Raw genomic sequence first — 20,547 nt, forward strand, 5'->3', positions numbered from 1 at the left:
TCTCATTTTAATATAAAATATCCACTAAAAAATAGAAGAGTTATTCTTATCTATATTGACCAATAATAAGACCACAAAGATACAGTTAACTTTAGAAATACAAATTTGATATCAAAATTGAAATTTGGTTATTTCACAAGTGATACTGGGAAAAGGAAGCTGGAGAATTCTGGCTCAAATAATGTAAATTGTTAAGCAGTCTATTCAACAACAATGAAGGAAGAGGAATATTTTTGGAAGGAGGGCATTCAATGTGCAGCGTGCCTGCAGAGTCTTACCTTCGAGCATCATTGTGGTAGGAAGAAGGGAGAGTGTGAGTCATTCTGAGGGCTCTAGGGGTAGGAGGAGGAGAAGTTTCACATTTAATTGTTGCTTTGTCCTCTCGACCATCTTCTTCCACAACTGCAATCTAGAAGCAAAAACAATACATTCAAATAAACCCTTTCTAAATTTCAGTTGAAATTGACACAAATGGAGAATCATGAGAACAAGGCTATCGAGTAATTTTAATACAAAGTAAAACAACAAAACTTGGGGCATTTAAGTCTTACATATATAAATTCCCATTAAAGAGTTTGATTTTCACAAATATTTAAATTGGACACATTAAAATTAAAAAAAATCAGACCCACTACACAAAAATGTTTGATTAATAAACACCATAGATCAAGCTTTTCCAACCCACAGCCTGCTGGACACATATAGCCCAAGATGGCTTTGAATGCAGCCCAACACAAATTCATAAACTGTCTTAAAACGATTTATGCTTGGACCTTTTTTTTTAAAGCTCATTAGCTATCATTAGTGTTAGAGTAGTTTATGTGTGGCCCAAGACAATTCTTCTTCTAATGTAGCCCAGGGAAGCCAAAAGATTAGACACTCCTGCCATAAATCAACTAGTTGCTGACTATTGATCTATAGTGTTTATTGACATTGATCTGTGATACTTTATAACATCAGAATATAAACTCTTTACAAAAAGGTATTAAACACACATTTGAACAATTCACTAAAATATAGCATTATACATACTCAGGTTATCATAATAAAGACATCTTTTAAGTAGGGATTTTTGAAATAAGTTGATAAAATATAACTTTATCAGATAAAGTGTTTTAAATCAGTCAGCCTAATGGAATTTATTACAGGGTATTTAAAATATGAGTTGTGGTTTGTAAGAAAAAAACTCTTTTTAAAGTGAGAATAATAAAAGGTAAGATGGTAATGTTTTCAAATTGTTTCATTTTACTACCATGATGGGAAAACTGGCAAAGACATACAGAAAACCAAAAGAAGATGAGATGGGAGGGATTTCCTTAAAGAATAATTTAGTACAGAATCCAGAATGACTCAGGATACTATACATTTTGTCAGAGATCAAGATATAGAGCTGTAACTTAAAATTTTTTCCAATGTCAAGTTAATTGTAGAGACATAGTTTTTACAACAATGCTGCATATTTTTCATGGCATCGTTGTGTATCGTTGTGTATCACAATATGGAGAGATAAGGATTGTAGAAAACACAGCTAAAGACTTATGGCTTTAGAGTTCTGATGAAAAAAGTTCTTAGTATGGCTAAACAAAAATTTTTAAAGTTCTAGGGAAATATTTTGTTTGTTGTTATTTAAAGCTATTATGCATAAATGTGCTTATCTATAATAAAGACCTTGTACCTTTGAGGAACTTCATGAAATTGTCAGGACTTTTGTCACGCAATCTAAGGTTCCTTTTAACAGCTTAGGTAGGTAGGCATTTTTATATAATTCCTTTGCTCTATTCAACTAGCATATTGCCATCAGGAGAATATTTTTCAATAACTGCTTTCGGATTGATTCTGATGCTGTGGAAAACCTTTTTAATCCCACAACCCAGCTAAACTCTTAAGCGTGTTTCTGAACTATTCCTAATACATGTTAGTGTTTTCACAGTTCTGTGATCCCACCACGACTCTTCTCTGATTGTTTCTGCTAAGCATGGCCATTTTTGCTGTCAGAATTTTGCTTCTGAAACATCTTATAAAATACTCTCTTTGTCCTCCCTGCCAGCCAAACTATACTTATTCCCAATAACAGCTTCTAAAAAACATCATGTACAAAACTTTCCTCTGAATATCACTTAGAGTTTTGGAATCAGAGAGGGATTTGAATTCTGATTTTTCTTAAATGTTGAATAAATAGGCTGATTACTTACCTGCTGTAATATTAAATTTCCTCATCAATAAAATGGAAGTGATATAACACTTTTCTTACTGTAGTCTTTTGAAGTGTAAATCCCATCATTTATTTAACTCCTTCCCCTGATACACAAGATTTTTTTAGTTTGTGGTCCTTCTTTCCATGACTTTTCCCACAAATTATGTTGTTACTTCCTGAATTATTTGAGACTACATTTTTGTATAGAACCTTCCATCCTACCTTTCTATTTCTTACACCCATTAAACTTATATAGTCCTTTTAAGGTGATGGAGGTCAAAGAAAATAAGGACATTATACTTGGTAAATTTGGTAAATAAGAATAAACTGCTAACATTAAGGAGAAGAGGCTATAGGAAGATAGATAATAGCTCAGGAAAATAAAATGGTAATTCCATCTATTCAAGCCATGTAAGAATAATATAGATTCCCTTATTTTTTTTTAAAAGGAAATAAAAGTTATCTGGTTCCAGGAGTGTTTCAATGTTTGGGTGTAAGCTGACTACCACATCTCGAAGACGCTGAGGAATAGATTTTTGCACTGAATAGAAGTTTGAATCTTTGAAATCTTTTTCATCTGATGTCCCATGACTGCAAGCTCTACTCAATTATCTAATAAGATGTCATTTTGTGAATCAGAACTTCAGTTCATTTTGTTTCCCATATTTCATATTTATTCTCTTGATTTCATTCCAAACAGAAAAGCAGTGTTTCGACCATATTTTTTTATTTTGCATAGTCTTGATGCTCTGGCATTTGGAGAGGATGCTCCTCTAACCCTAGGGATAGTTAATTCCTGGAAACAGCACATCACTCACCTATAAGTGCACCTTTCACATGCAAACCAAACAACTCACAGCCCATACTCTAAATCATCTTCTCCATCTGGCTCTTACTCTCCAAGAGGCAATATTCCTCTGCCCTAATCACCTGTGGGCCAGGCTGAGACAACTAGAGAGAGTCCCTACATCCTGAGGCCAGACAAAATTAATCAAGCTATCCATCCTAAACCTGCTTATCCTGCCTTGTCTTGCCTTTCCCTAAGAGACCTCAGAAAACCTTCTGCCCTGCTCCTTCTGCCTCCTGACTGACCCTGGTGCTGTCCTGAGGCACAGAGTACTCTCTCCTCTTGGGAACTGTGAGTAACAAGCTATCTTTTTTTGACAGCTTTCTCCCAATCTGTTGTCCTCACCCTATCAAAATAATAATAATAAAATACTTGAAAACAACTAGCATTATTTATTATATATTAAATATTAAAACATTTGTACTATATTATATTAATAAATATAAATACTTATATTAAAATATCAAATTACACCATCCTTCGTTTAAATATTCAATGGAAAACAGTATATTATGGTTCTTATAATCTAATTATTGCTCCAGAAATCATAAACAATTTTATCTTTGAAGTATTTTCTATTATAATCAAATTTAAACAATTCAATACACTTTAAATACTCTCAACTTTTTAATGTTTTATTAACATTCGACTAGAGGGAATATTATGTTAAAGCTTTCATAGAATAAAACAGTATTCAATCCGTAATGATGTAAAAGTTATTTACAGTACCTTTCTCCGATGTTTTCTTAGATCACTTGGCTGTGATTGGCAGTAGTAAAAACATAAAACAGAATTAATTAAGAATTAACATTCATTTGACCAAGTTACAATTTTAAATAGTATCTACAACTTGACTATCTTTTTTTCTTCATTCTGTTATTTTCTAAATAAACATATTTTAATTATTATAAAAGCACTCCTCCTGGTAGTTAAATTTAGAAAGGGAACTTCTCAGGTAACATAAGTCAGATGATTGTTTCCATAATGGGGCCATGTGTACAGGCACTGGATAGGAAGCATGGACCCTGGGAAAGAGAAACTATGGAATGAGTGAGTGAGTCTAGCTAGAAGAGTGAGCTAGCTAGAAATAAATGAGACTGCATCTTTTCAAGAAAATACTATTGGGAGTGAAGATCCAATGCATATACAAGGAGTTTATAAATTCTTGTTTTTGCCCCATCTATGCAGAGCTTTGGGCCTCCTTTGGGCAGATGTGCTGTTCCTGCGGTATCTCAAAATTTCTGGCATCCTAAAATCTTTCTCCGTCCCACAAATGCCAAAAGCATTTTCTTCAGGTTAAAAAAAATTACCCATATTTTGCTAAAAAAAATACAATTGGTGACAGAATTATATTAGGTGTTAAGGACTTCCTGGATTTCATTTTTTGCTTCTCTGACTTAGATATTAAACACTTTAAATATTTCTTTACTCTTCTAAAAATGCTTTATTTTTTCAGTACTCTAATTATAATGTAATAATATTCATATTCCACTGATTTATTTATTACTAACTGTTCAAGAAAATTCATGAAAGGACTGGCATCTTTCTCTCTCTCTCTCTCTCTCTCTCACACACACACACACACACACAATCACAATCACATCTAAAGGATTATAAATATATTATTTTATTGCTATGAAAGTAATAGCACTATCAAGAGTTATGATGCTAATGTTTATAAAAAGACTTAAAAGTGTAAAATTGTGTTATAAAAATGTCAGAAATAAAAGCAGTACAAAAATAATCAAAGTATTCCTGCCTTGAATGCTGACTAAATTTTATTCTGTGGTCCAGGATTCTTACTATAGCTTTGGTACTAAGTTGCTCATTAATGCTATGTAGCATATCTTATATAGGCAGAAACTAAGCAAGAGACAATAACACTTTTAACTAATAAAATCAGATGAATGGTTCCTAAATTTCTAAAATAAGCAGATCACAATGTAGTTCCGTATGTTTGGTTAGTATATCTCAGCACATTGGCTAAAAGTTTGTGCTGTATCCAAGTGGAATCAGTTCTGATTAGCTGGGCATTTTTTCTGGTTGGCCATTGTCTATTCTATTTAAAAAATATTTTTAGTAGGAAGTTTTGGAAATGAGCAGAAAATAGTGGACTCAGCAGCTTAAAGAGGTAACTGTCTTCTTTTTTAAAAAATTCACAATTTTTCTTTTACATAAGTTTTATGGCTTGGAAGCCTCATAATTGTGAGTATGCCAATGCATATTCACTACAAAATCATAATTTTACCTCCATAAACAGTTCAGAATGTTTTAATCTTCATCATTGGTGTCATTTCAACATACTGTATTTCTAGGTAATGACTGAAACAGAAAGACAGGGTAGTACATGCTTTTACATTAGGCAAATTTGTGGAAAAATCCAGCTCCATTTATTAGCTGTGTTGAATATGGGCACTCCATTTATATCCTCAAAACCTCCACTCTCTGTTGAGATAATGCCCTACTACCGCCAGTTTTGCCACGAGAATTAAATGACTAACATCATGGTATTCAGTAGTCATCACAATCATATTTTCCAGGGGTTTTATTATATATAAATACATATAATGAAATATATTTTATAATGAAATACGTATATTATATATTAATAAATATATTTTTATAATAAAATTTTTTTAGAATGGGGAAATTTGATTTTTTTCTCAGTTGCATTCAGGGGACTTCCTAATTTAGGCTTCCATCTTCTAATCCCAAATATAAAGATAAATGAAATACGGAATTAATGTATATATGTGAAAATGTGGATATAAAGTCTAAAACAAAATTAGGAATTAGTAGCTGTTGCTTTTTATGGCTCTTAACACAAATAATGCAATCAATTTATATTATATATTGAAAAGTTATAAAACTCTATCTTGGTGTATTGAAGCAATTCTAATACTAAGTTTTGTTACTTATTATGTTAAAAACACACACACACAGAGTCCAAAGTGATTTCCTCAGTATGCTATCAATAAAAATGTACTTAATGGTTTAAGTCTTTCAATTTTTTAAAAAATTATTTTATTTTATTTTTTTCAAGAAGGAATCTCACTCTGTTGCCCAGGCTGGGGTGCAGTGTTGCCATGACAGCTCACTGCAGTCTCAAATTCCTAGGTTCAAGGGATCCTGCTGCCTCAGTATCCCAAGTAGCAGTGACTACAGGTACAGACCACCACCACACCCAGCTAATTTTTTTTCTTTTTTTCTTTTTCTTTTCTCTTTTTTTTTTTTTTTTGAGATGAGGTCTTACTATGTTTCTTAGGCTAGTCTTCAAATCCTTGCGTCTAGGTAATCCTCCTGCCTCAGCCTCCAAAAGCGCTAGGATTATAGCTGTGAGCCACTATGCCCATCAATTCATTGACATGTATAATGTGCTATTTAGATCTCTGCTCTACCATTGACTTACTATTTGGCCCTTAGAAAGTTACAGCACCTGTGTGGGTTACCATTTCTTCATCTCATAATGGGATTCATAAATGTACTGATCACATAGGGATGTTGTGAATAAGAAAAGAAATAATAAAATACACAGAAAGTACTTAGACAAGAACAAACACCCAGTTAAGTTTTAGCTAAAGCATCATTAATCTTAACAGGAGGCAAATGTTCTCTGGACACATCACCATACCAGTGTCATGACTCCCATCCGATCCATTTCCCTGGCAGGGCTTCGAGGGGTGAGCTTTGGAGTTGAGTGTCCACTGGGGGGAGATGAACTGGCCAGCGATGAAGCTGTAACAGAGGCAGTAATGGAGGTACCTGGGTGGACCCTCGCCAAATTCAGGCCTTCGAGGCTCACACTAGCCACTCTATTTTCAATTTCTTCAGCACGCAACTCTGTAGATTCTTTTTCTTCCTGAATTAGCCTGAAAGACACAGTTTAATTATGATCCATATATAATTTAATATGGATCCATTATATGCTGCTGTAAAGATCATTGGAATTCACATAATAAATCAGTAGAAACTATTCTTGAACATTTTAAATCAAATCTAATTTTTTCATCTTTTTTTTTTCTCTAAATAGTGTAACTTTCAGTAAATTCCAGGGACTTCCTGGCTGCAATTTAGAAAATTGTTTTTAAATGATACATTTTTTCCTGACAACTTTCAGTTTTACCCTCTTTGTATACTACCACCTGCTAAAACTATTTAAAAATCTTGAACCTAATTAATTTCTACCATTAATCCTAATCTTACATTTGACCTCAGGAACCAATAAAAGAGACTTTAGAAACTCAGCCTTGAGATGGCAAAGGACTAGCAATAGCTTAGAAAAAGTGAAAGATTATAATTACGTGTAAATATCCCTCTGAAGACTCAAAGTCATTGAATCTTACCTCCTACCTAATGAAAAAGTTTAAATGATAGTATCCTCAATAAATGGTCATTCATAATTAGCCAAATAAAACCCTGAGTCTTTTCTTAATATTAATACTTAGCCAAGCCTCCTTTAAATAAGTACCAGAAAAGGTAATAATGTGAAAATATAGTTATATAGATAGATGATGAATACATAAATAATGAAAAAGTAACTTGCAAGCAAAACTAGGCTGGGAGTGGTAGCTCATGCCTGTAATCCCAGCACTTTGGGAGGCTGAGACGGGTGGATCATGAGGTCAGGAGTTCGAGACCAGCCTGGCCAATATGGTGAAACCCCGTCTCTACTAAAAATACAAAAATTAGCCAGGCATGGTGGTGCATGCCTGTAATCCCAGCTACTCTGGAGGCTGAGGCAGGAGAATCGCTTAACCCGGGAGGCGGAGTTTGCAGTGAGCCGAGATAGCGCCACTGCACTCCAGCCTGGGTGGCAGAGTGAGAAAAAAATATATATAAATTATTTATTACAAAGGCACAAATAAGAAAGAGCTTTAGCCAGGTTGTGTAAAAATGCTATTTGAATCCTGAATTAAATCCATATACATTTTGTATGTTGTTATAATGAAACTGTGTACCAGTATAGTTTGATGAGGGGGTTGTAAAATTCTCCTGAGCTATTTTGTTCTTGATTACAAATGGTTTATTGGGATCCCCTCTTATATAAAACCTGTACCTTCAAGTTTATGATCACTTCAAAGTTTTCTTTTTACATATTTAGAATGGAGAATGTAATTTATTTGCTAAATTTATTCAATAGGAAATACTTCTCTGGTCTACGTTTACTGTGGGAAGTTGAGCTACATTTACTCACCTGTTTTTATATGTTCACCAGCTCTTTGATGATTAACTCACTGCTGGTGTCTTTACTAACTATTCTGTAACTCTTCCAGTTTTTAAGTAGTATGTGTTCGCTGGCCAGGCAGAAAGTACTTTGGTAGTCTACTTACATGTCATTGGAAAAAGTGATCTTTGTGATTTTAATAGGCTGTTTAAAAATCTTACAAAATATGGACTTAAAATCTAATCAAATATGTTTCACAAAGATTCATTTTGGTTAAAACATTATGAGGTACATTTACACTTAATTATAATCTTTCACTTAGAAAAAGAACATGAATTCTGTTACTTTCAAAGTTTATTTTCATGAATGCATTTTTTAACTTCACCCCAAGGTCAGAACTCCAAAGAAAGGTTTAATCAAGTAACATAGTACATAGTAACATAGCTTAAAATACATTTGAAAGAAAAAACTATCTTCACCCTCAAAAAATAAAAATGAAAAAAAAGAAGACATTTTGTACACTTAAAGTACTTAGTAGAAAAATGACTCCTAGGAATTTTTTCTGGTGAGATGTAACATGGTTATGCTGTACACAGAAATTCTGGCTATTAATTTTAGGTATTCTATAAATTGTACAAGAGAGCCAAACCTAGAGGAACAAGTTGGGTAAGAGAGTAGACTGAAGTTTAATTTAACAGACAATAGTAGCTAACTATAAAAGCACAGATGAATGAACATTGCTGTGGCAAATGAGTTTGAAGTAATTTGAATCAGTGAGCTGTGAAGACAGAAAACATGCATTTTTTAATGGCTACATTAGTTTATGAAAGAAGAAAAATCTTAATCACGGAAAAATTCTGGTTGTTATTAGCAGTTCACCTGATTTGAATCAAGATGACTATTTCTTTTAAATGTGATATAATCTCATTTCATGTATTTTTAAAATCTTACAAATAAACAACTATATTAACCTACTGGCCAAGATTGTTACTAGAAATTACCACCCAAATGTTACAAAGCTAAGAGTCACTGAAGAGAAATAGCTTGTTATGGAGGGTGTGTTGATCTCTTTGGTGAAAATAAATATCACAAGAATATAGACTTGATTTCAAACTTAATTTGGTAAATTCGACCATTAGCTGAACAGCCTCAGAAAGTATTCCGTTATTCAGTTAATATTTATGTTTTACATTATTTTTCTATTTAGAGTAATCAAATATTTATGAAGCACTTTCTAAATATCAAGCAAAGTGCTAAGACCTACAAATAAAGGTGAGCAAAGCCAGATACATTTCTTGCTCCTGTATAAAAGTTACAATCTAGTGAAGGTAAAGAACTGACGGACAGTAATACCTTCCTTGAAGAAGTGATGGAGGAGCTGTCCATGGTGAGTAAGGGTGACATGAGTGAAATGTTAGGGTAGAGGGTGTGGAATGAGAGGAATGTTCCAGAAGAAAGGGATGACACAACAAAAGAAAGGCATGGAACATCAAGGAACTAGAAAGTAGGCAAGGTAAATGGTTAGAGAATGGTGAGACAGGTGAGGTATTGTAGGCCATATTAAAAAGTGTGGTTTGTATCCTAAGAACAATTGAATGGTTAGAAAAAGGGGGATTACATAAACACATTTGTGTTTTTAAAAGTCTTCTCTGGCTGCAGTTAGGTTGGTATATGGAGAACTAGCATACTACAAAGAAACCAGATAATAATGGTTATTGTCATACAGGTAAAAAACTATTCTAAAGTGCAGTAGGGTGATGATGGGTAGTTTGAATAATAGTAGAAGGAAGCCAACTGATTTAGCTAGAGCCAGAAAGAAAAAGAAAGGAATTGCTTAAAAGACTTAAAACCTGTTCACCAGTTGAAAAAACAAGTTAAGAATGGTTTGTTGATATTCAGAAGAACACAAATCTACCTGACACAATTGGGTTCATCACTGGGGTTAGTCAAGGAAATGACAGAAAAAGCTGATGTCATTGGAATTCAAGAAACCATATATTAAATTAAAATGAAAGTATCAGAGTGCCAACATTTCTCAATATTTGAAATGTTAATTTGTCCAATTTCAATTGTAATGAAAACCATCTATTATTAGGATACTATATATCAACAGAACTTTTTTTCATATCTAGTATGAAATAATTCATATCACCATATGTTTTATTGCCTTTGAAATGAAAATATAATAAAGATACTTGTTAGGCTATAATATTAAATTATGTCTCACAGATATAGTAAGCCTTTTATATTTAAAGAATGCAAATGGATTTGGTCCCCATTTACTTAGAAAATTTTCACACATATGTCCCCAAAATGCTAGGGGATTTTTAATGATCAGCCTAATTTGTTATAAACTTCAGCATTAATATGTGAAAAATGTATTTTCACTGATATAAGAATATTAATCATAAAAAACTCTATAAGAATTGTGTCTCAGTTTAAGATATGGTAGCAGCCCAACTTCAAACACAAGTTTTAGGCACAGTGAATACAATTAAACAGCCACAAGCACTAAGATTAACAATCTGAGGTTGGGTGTGGTAGCTCACACTTGTAATTTCAGTATTTTGGGAGGCCAAGGCAGGAGGATCATTAGAGCCCAGGAGTTCAAGACCACCCTGGGCAACAGAGGGAGACTCAGTCTCTACAAAAAATTAAAAAAAAAAAAAAAAAAAAGACAGGCATGGTGGCACATGCCTATAGTCCCAGCTACTTGGAAGGCTGAGGTGGGAGAATTGCTTGAGACTGGGAGGTTGTGGGCTGCAGTGAGCCAGATCTGAGTTATGGCACACTAGCCTGGGTAGCAGTGTGAGATCCTATTTAAATAAAAAAAAAATCTGAATTTTCACGCAATATATTAATACAGAAATGTAATTTTTATTATTAAGAATAGTAGTAATATGTTTGGTTTATCCCATTTAAAGGCATTAACTTTTTTTTTTCTCAAGTGTTCCAGGCAGAGAAGAGGACTCTATCCTGCTTTCAGCATTTGCTTTGCTGTGAACTGAATTTTATCTCCCACCTTCAATTCATAGGTTTAAGCTGTAAAGGCCAAAGTGACTGTATTTGAAAATAGGATCTGGAGGAGGTAATTGAGGTTACATGAGGTCTTCCATAAATCTTTCTTTAGTAAAGGCCCTTAGATCCCTTAAAAGTATTTAAAAATTGGAGTGAAATTAATTTGCTGTTCTGAAAAGTTCAAGATCAAGGTTCCAGCAGGGTTCCGTTTTTGGTAAAGGCTCTCTGTTCCTGGCTTCAGGAAAAGGGAAAGGTGGGTGGGCAGTGGGGGGCAGAAAGAGAGAGAGAGAGAGGCTTAATTCCATAGAATTAATATATTAATGTTCTCTCTCTCTCTCTTCCCCCACTCTCTTTCTGCCTCCCACTGCCTGCCTCACTTTCCCTGGAGCCAGGAAGAGAGCCTTTACCAAAAACTGAACCCTGCTGATACCTTCATCTTGGACTTTCCAGCCTCTAAAACTGTTAATGTTAATAAACTTCCAAGAAACACGCTGTCCCTGATATAAATGGCATAAAATTGACAAAAAGAATGGTAAATTAATTTCACTCCAATGTTTATATATTTTAAGGGATCTGAATGCACATTAATTTGCATACTATTTGGTACCTTTACTGTAGTATGTAATGTATCTGAAGAATGTACGTGATTACCACACATACTTTTCCTTTAAGTAGTAAATTTTAATTTAAAAAGTGCTTTAAAATTCACTGGAGAAAGTTTTGCCTTTAACTTATTCTTCTGTATTGTCACTGACGTCATTAATCTTATATGTTTCATGTATGTTCCTTACAAAGGCTGTCCTAATATTATAAAGGAGATATACAGATATCCTGGGAATCTTCTGAAAATACACATTCTGATTCAGTGTGTATGGGGTGAGGTCTGAGATTCTGCAGATCTATTAAGCTCCCAGTTAATGCTAATGCTTCTGATCTAGTAATTACATTTTTAGTACAGTATCAAGGTCTTCTAATTTCTTGAAATCATCAGTACTAATTGAAGTTACCTGATTTCTTTGTTGATGGCATCCAATTGTTCCTGAAGCATCATGGCTAGAGTCTGGGCATCGGAATGACCACTTGGAGAGAGAAGATCCATTGAGCTAAAAATTGTTTCTCTGTCATCATCATCAATATCAGACATTTCAGTGTCACTTTCAAAAGGGTGGCTGCTTAGTACTCCAATCTGTTGAGTTCTATTCCACTCATGATCCCCAAGAGATTTCACCTGAATGGCGAATGAAAAATGCAGAATATTTATCATATTGCTCATTTTCAAAGCATTAATCTCAAAGACAGCAACAACAACAGGCATGCTTTTACAACGGACCTTGCAAAAACTGAACCAATTATTAACATTTTAATTTATTTGCTTCCATAAAATAGTTCCTTGACATCTTAAGTAATGTGAGGGATTGTCAGCATAAATATCAAGATTTTAGTAGAAATAAAGATGATAAACTTCTATATGATTTATAGTTCAATCATATTCCAAGGTAACAATTACTTTAAAGCATATGTTTGTAATACTTTTCCTTATTTCCAAATATAACAATCTATTTATTTGTACTCAAGCACTCATGACTTAAACTAATTAGTCTTCCTATATTTTCTTATTATAAGCTCAGACCACAAATATTATCACATAAGAAATTACACAGGAATTCTCTTCCCAACATTTATTTACATCAATTCTAACAAAATATTATTTAAAATATTTCAAAATGCTGTACAGGTATACTCCATAGAGATTTCAGGGTTAGTTCCAGCCAACCCTGACAAAGTGAATATCACATTAGAGTCACACAAATTTATTGGTTTCCCAATGAATATGAAAGTTATGCCCATTCTCTACTGAAGTCTATTAAGTGTATAATCACACTATGTCTAAAAAATGAACATACCTTCGTTAAAAATACTTTATAGCTAAAGAATGCTAATGATCATCTGAGCCTTCAGTGAGTTTTAATCTTTTTGCTGGTGGAAGGTCTTGCCTTGATGCTGATGGCTGCTGACTGATAAGGGTAGTGGTTACTGAAGGTTGAGCGGCTGTGACAATTTTTAAACATAAGACAACAATGAAGTTTGCCACATTGATTGACTCTTCCTTTCATGAAAGATTTCTCTGTAGCATGGAATGCAGTTTGATAGCATTTAACCCACAGTAGAATTTATTTCAAAATCGGAATCAATCCTCTCACACCCTGAAACTGCCTTATCAACTATGTAATGTAATATTTTATATCCTTTGTTGTCATTTTAACAATGTTCACCAGGAGTAGATTCCATCTTCACCAGGAGTAGATTCCATCTCAAGAAACCACTTTCTGTTCATTCATAAAAAGTAAATCCTCATCTGTTCAAGTTTTATCATGAGAGTGCAGCAATTTAGTTTCATTTTCAGGCTCTACTTCTAATTCTAGTTCTCTTGTTATTTTCACCACATTTACAGTTACTTCCTCCACAGAAGTATTGAGCCCTTCAAAGTCATCCATGAGGGTTAGAATCAATGTCTTCTTAACTCTTATTAAGGTTGATTTTTTTTTTTGAGAGGGAGTCTTGCTCTGTTTGCCCAGGCTGGAGGGCAGGGGCTTGATCTCGGCTCACTGCAACCTCTGCCACCGGAGCTCAAGCTATTCTCATGCCTCAGCCTCCAGAGTAGCTGGGAATGCAGAGGTGCACCACCACATCCAGCTAATTTTTGTACTTTTAGTAGAGATGAGATTTCACCATGTTGGCCAGGCTGGTCTCAAACTCCTGACTTCAGGTGATCACCTGCCTCAGCCTCTCAAAGTGCTGGGATTACAGGTGTGAGCCATTGAACCTGATCAAGGTTGATGTTTTGACCTTCTCCCATGAGTCATAAATGTTCTTAATGGCATCTAGAATGATGAATCATTTCCAGAATGTTTTCAATTGGCTTTGCCCCAATCCATCAGAGGAGTCACTACCTATGGCAGTTATAGCCCTATGAAATGTATTGCTTAAGTTATAATACTTGAAAGCCAAAATTACTCCTTCATCCATGGGCTACAGAATGAATGTTGTGTTAGCAGGCACGAAAAAAACAATCTCTTTGAGCATCTCTGTCAGAGCTCTTGGGTGGCCAGGCGCATTGTTAATAAGTAGTAATATTTTGAAAGGAGTATTTTTTTCTGAGCAGTAAGTCTCAAATCTGTGTTTAAAATATTCAGTAAACCATGCTGTAAACAAATGTGCTGTCATCTAGGCTTTGTTGTTCCATTCATAGAGCACAGGTAGAGTAGATTTAGCATAATTCTTGAAAGCCCTAGGATTTTCAGCATAGTGAATGAGCATTGGCTTCAACTTAAAGTCACCAGCTGCATTCATTCACCCCTGTCCTCTGAAGCTTTGAAGCCAGGCATTTACTTTTCTTCTCTAGCTATGAAAGTCCTAGCTGGCATCTTCTTCCAATTGAAGGTGGTTTCATCTACATTGAAAACCCATCGTTTAGTGTAGTCATCCTCATCAATTATTGTAGCTAGATCTTCTGAATAACTTGTAACAGCTTCTCCATCAGCCCTTGCTGCTTCACCTTGCACTTTTATGTTGTGAAGATGGCTTCCTTCCTTAAACTTTATGAACTGAACAACCCTCTGCTAGCTTCAAAGTTTTCTTCTGCAGCTTTCTCACCTCTCTCAGTCTTCATATAATTGAGGAGAGTTAGCGTCTTGCTCTGGATTATGCTTTGGTTTAAGGGAATGTTGTGCATGCTTTGATTGTTTATCACTAAATGATCAAATTTATGTAGACCACTAAAACGTTCTCCATATCAGCAGTAAGGCTGTTTTGTTTTCTTATTTGCGTGTTGTTTCTTATTTTCCTTCAGGAACTTTTCCTTTGTAGTCACAACTTGGCTGTTTGATGCCAGAGGCCTAGCTTTTGGCTTAACTCAGCTTTTGACATGTCTTCCTCACTAACTTTAATTGTTTCTAGCTTTTGACTTAGCGAGAGATGTGCAACTCTTCCTTTCACTTGAACACTTAAGGCTATTGTAGGGTTATTAATTGACCTACTTTCAATATTGTTGTGTCTTGGGGAATACAAAGGCCCAAAGAAAGGGAAAGCAATGGGAAATGGCTGTTGGAGCAGAAGCACACGCAACATATAGATTAAATTCACTATCTTATATTGGCATGGTTCGTGGTGTATCCAAATGATTACAATAGTGACATCAAAGATCACTGTTCACAGATCACCATAACAGATATAATAATAATAATAAAAGTTTGAAATATTTCGAGAACTGGTAGGTGCAGTGGCTCACGCTTATAATCCCAGCACTTTGGGAGGCTGAGGTGGGTGGATCACTTGAGCACAGGAGTTTGAGATCAAACTGGGCAAGATGGTGAAATCCCATCACTACAAAAAATACAAAAATTAGCTGGGCATAGTGGTGCCCGCTTGTGGTCCCAGCTACTTGGGAGGCTGAGATGGGAGGATTGCTTGAGCCCAGGAATTCAAGGCTGCAATGAGCCATGATCGTGCCACTGCACTCCAGCCTGGGTGACAGAATAATATCTTGTCTCAAAAAAAAAAAAAGAAATATTGTGAAAATTGCCAAAATATGAGACAGATATAGAAAGTGAGCACATGCATTGAAAAACTAGCATCCATAGACTTGCTTGAGGCAGGGTTATCAGGAACCTTCAATTTGTAAAAAACAGACAAACAAACAAACATAATGTTTGTGAAATACAATAAAGCAAAGCACAGTAAAACAAGGTATACCTGTAATTTTTAAGTCCAAGGCATGCTAATTTACATGGTTATGTTTTTTAAATGGATATAAGAAATCTTCCATTTGAAGTAAGCAATTGACCAGTGTTTTTCAAGCTGTTATCTGAATGTATGAGGAGGCTGGGCATAAAAGACAGATCCTAGATCTCTTTTATTCTGCTTTTTAAAAAATGGTTTTTATTTTTGTGATCATATAAAATGATTTCTATGGAAGACCACATGATACTTCCCTGAGCATTGAGTTAAGAACTGAGAACCAGAATTAGTATTTGTGTTATAATTTGTTTTGGTATCAAGTAGCACTAATTAATTTGTCACATAATAATGAGAAAAGAATTGAGATTAACTTAATTTAGTCTTCATTTGCTCATTTATTTATTCATGTATTCAACAGATATTGAATGCCTACTATGATAGATTAATTAATACATGACATACCGGTGCCAGTTCAAACCCAAAAGTCTTCAAGGGCCTGTGTACAAATATGGACAAATGGATTATATAGTATTTGGGGTACATAAAAGTGGCTGAAAGAATAAACTATACTTAGGCACCAAAGGACTATTTTACTTCTCTATAAAATACAACTATATTATTCAACAAACAGCTTGCAAATTTTAAATTAAGTTATTGACTGAACAGAAGGCTAGCACTGCCCCTTATCATTAATAGTTCTTTATGAACACAAGGAATAGTCTATGTACATTTTCTTCAAAGTGTTTTTAAAATACTAATTTTAATTAAGTTAATTTGAATGAACAACATGAATGCCATTGCTCAAGTGCCCAAGAAAATCAAAAGACTGCGTGTTTGGCAATGTAGTATAATAGTTAATATTACACTACTAATAGTATTGGGAACTACACAAATACAGGCCCAAGTTTTGACTCCATTACTTTGCTACCTGTGCAATGTTGAACATTTAACTTTTCTGAGCCTCAGTGTTTTTATGTCTGAACTTAGTATACAAGTAGTAACCACTTCATAATGTTATATGAATAAATACATGGGAAATGCTTATTCAACTTTGGGCCCATAGTCGGGGCTTTATGTTACTTATAGTTTTTTTAAAAATGTCATACTCTGTGTTTCAAATCAATAAAAATGCTAGCATTTTCTAATTATCTCAGTGTTAAAATTCTATAAAAAATGAAATGATCTATTTAAATAAAACTAGAGAAGAGTTGAAGTTAAAAGATTAACCTTTGGCTCATCTCTTCGCACACCCATGCGGCCTCTCCTTGGTCTTCTTATTACTTTAGTTGTTCTGTAATCAGACTGGCTATCCACTAGGGATCCCACTGAGTACCGCAACTCAGCTGAGGTGTCTAGATGAGTTCTGGAAAAAAGGAAAAATATAAAATAATCCAATCTCAAAAATTAAACTTACCAGGAAATTACTATCTGCTGTTTAACTGGCAATAAAGCAGAAATCCTCAAGGAAATAAACCTCAAGAAAGATAACTGAAAAATTGGCATGACTCTCTGAGGCCTCTTTAGAGACTTATGTCAGAAGCTGCAGTCTTAGGTCCATTCCTGAAAGTCAAGTGCACTTTCTTCTTTTAGAATATACAGTACTTATAACCTTTCTGTTTATTATCATTTTCAAATGCAGTAATAAAATGAATCATAATAAGACTGATAATCAAAATCCATTAGGTTAAATTCTGGCAATTTAGTTTGAGCTCTTTTGTGTATATCACAGTATGTGCTATTGATTACTGTATTTGTTCTAAATATTTCTTATACATCTAGCTAAAAATGTCTAAAATTTGAGGGTCCCAGAACTTTTCCAATCTTAAAATTTTTGGAGAAATTTATTCACATTCTCTATTTTTCACATTCTATTGTTCAATTTAGAGAATCAACAAAATGCTTAAATTTAGATGGACCCAAGGCTTATGGTCTTATTTTTATAAAAGAAAATAGGATATACTACCAAAAGGATTTTTTAAAGTTTTTAATAAGACATTGTTTCAAAAGGATGAAGAAAAATCTTTTCATAAGCACATTTGATTCTTAAATCTGCTTAAAGATGAAAGAGTCGGAAAATTTTAGTTGGAAAGTATCATTACACTAGTTTTCAATAAACATGGTAATAAATTACCCTATAATCAAAGTGCAGAAAAGGCTTCTCCAGGCATATTACTTACATGTGGATTTATGGCAAATTCATTTTATTGTTACAATAATGATGATAATAACAGTGACATAACGCTGTCCTATAAAATGAAATAACAGATCTATCATCAGTAGGAAATATATTTAAAGCTGTTAGTTCTATTGAATTTGAGGCTCCTGCTGATTGACTATACTCTCTTTTTCAGTTATTCTTGTGAACAACGACAAGCACTTCCAAATATTTGGTAACATTAAAAAGGGGAGGTGAGGTCTGGGTGTTTGCAACAGCAGAAGACACTAACTTAAGAACGTTCTTGTTTTGCCAAATGGGGCATTAGAACAAATGAACTAAAAAATTATCCATCAAATAGGTGACAGCTATTGTTTTTGTAGCAATATATTTGAGACTTAATCAAGTAAACAGGTTTTATCATGGATAAGTTACATAAAAATAAAAATAACCAACTAGGCCATATTCATAAAGGACACAACTCTCTGTCTTTATCTCTTGGGCAGAGGCTCTAAGTTTCATGAAGAACAAAGATCAGATTTTAGTCACCTTCCTATGTCCAGGAAGGCGTTCCTAGCATATAATAAGCACTTCATAAATATCTGGCAAGATGATAAATAAATGAAATGATTATAAGACAGGCTTAAACTATCTTGCTGTGATCAGTCTGGGTTCCTTTTTCCTGTGGCTGCTTACCTTAATGTCCCTTTAGGCATCAGAGTGAAGTTTCTAACATTATAACTCATCATCCTAGGAGCATTGTTTTCTTGTTGATTTATCTCACAGCTCCAGATAATTTATTTTTTTAAAAAAAAGCATAACACAGATCTAATCATATCAATTTCCTGCTTAAAATTATTCAATGTCCTTAAAGGCCCTCTATAATTTGGGCCTTTGCCACTTTCCAGTTTCATTTTAAGGTACTCTCTGCCTAGCTTTTCATACAGCTCTACTGACTGTCTTTCAATTCCAGTAACTCACACTTTCTTTTCATTTCTTTGAACATGCTTTTGTTTTTGTTTGTTTGTTTGTGTTCTCCTGTAAACAGTCTCAACACGTGGTTAACAGTTTTAAGGTCTCAGTTTAAAAGTGCTATTGCCATATACTCTTCTAGCTCCTAGTATTCTTTTTATTATAACAATCCTCAAACTCATCTCTCTCCTCTTTTTTCCAGTTCTCTGAGCTAGTTCTTTAACAGGAGAAAACAGAGGCAATATTATCATACTAGTTCAATTTTTAAATCATTCTAGTTATTCAGTATTTTGAAAGGCACAGGCATCAGTTCCTTTAAGGAATGAACCCTGTAGCTTCCCCTAAATCTCCTGTGACTCTTGCATGTAATCTCATTAAAGAACTTGCATAAATAAGCCAGGTAAGAATTTTTTTAGAGAAAACCTGTTACCCATCGCTCTGCTTCCTGGAGTGTTCTCTGTTGTCCTTTCCAATTACCCAGAGTCTACCTTTTTTCAGAGTTGAGCCAAATCAAGCCCTTTCTAGTCACTCTGGAACTCATTTTACTTTCTTAGATGAGATATTGAGAGAGAAGGGTAGTCACTGCTATTCACTCACCTTAGCTTATCTCTCCTCACCTCCCCACCTATTAGATCAAAACTCAGTAGATTGAGTTCTCACGCACCTCCTATTTCCATTATTGTTTTTACGAAATTACTTGTCCTCAGAAGCATGAATGTTCTATAAATAATTGTTGTTTAATAAATATTCAGTTATCCTGTAACTTATTATAAGTTCTATCTGTTTAGCTAGCTTACCTTAATTATTTCTATAACACTTTATACTTTTGATATGATTTACTATACATATAATCCCTATTGCTTACTTGTCTTATTTTATCTGCAAACCAAGCCTATGAGATAATCAGAAAAATATCATTTATGCATATTTAGGTACAAATATGTATTTATTTAGAAGGTTATTAAGGAAAACAGGTTTTCCAAAATGAAGCAGCTTGTAATTATCTGTGAGTCCTAGGAATGTGGATTGTCTTATTCTTGGTCTAGGGTTCCTTCCACTACAATCTGTTGATCAAAGAATAATTGTTCTATATACGCCAAATCATCCTTCATTGTAGATAAATGTCACATTGTTAGGCTGCCCATAATGACTCAGTGCAGTGACAGACTTTTAGACAACACTTTGAAACTCTGTATTTTGAGACATAAGGTTAAAAAAAACAAGGAAATGACCATTTATTCTTAATCAAATATATTTAATCTATTGATTTGATCATGCTTATTCTATGCATTGACTCCCTTGATATTTTATCAGTTCTTCTCCTTCTCCTTCTCCACCATCCTCATTATAATCATCATAACCATGTGAACACATAACATTAAAATAATAATTTCAGTTCATATGTAAAAATCAGAATATTAAAAATGTGAAAAATAAGAATGATTTTCTCAATTAATGAC

General features: G+C 34.0%; 1 protein-coding gene across 15 annotated transcripts in view; it reads right to left on the minus strand.

Moving 5' to 3' along the window:
- PPFIA2 (PTPRF interacting protein alpha 2) overlaps positions 1-20,547 on the minus strand; it is a 497,964-nt gene that overhangs the window by 83,005 nt on the left and 394,412 nt on the right. For all 15 annotated transcript variants that reach the window (XM_054442749.2, XM_054442743.2, XM_063646523.1 and 12 more), the window contains 5 exons: positions 17,188-17,323; positions 12,231-12,451; positions 6,673-6,910; positions 3,771-3,800; positions 279-409 (listed from right to left, as the gene is read on the minus strand). In XM_054442749.2, the coding sequence (XP_054298724.1) occupies positions 279-409; positions 3,771-3,800; positions 6,673-6,910; positions 12,231-12,451; positions 17,188-17,323 (756 nt within the window). The remainder of the gene's footprint in view (positions 1-278; positions 410-3,770; positions 3,801-6,672; positions 6,911-12,230; positions 12,452-17,187; positions 17,324-20,547) is intronic.

Source organism: Pongo pygmaeus, chromosome 10, assembly GCF_028885625.2.
Source record: "Pongo pygmaeus isolate AG05252 chromosome 10, NHGRI_mPonPyg2-v2.0_pri, whole genome shotgun sequence".
Lineage (NCBI taxonomy): Eukaryota > Metazoa > Chordata > Mammalia > Primates > Hominidae > Pongo > Pongo pygmaeus.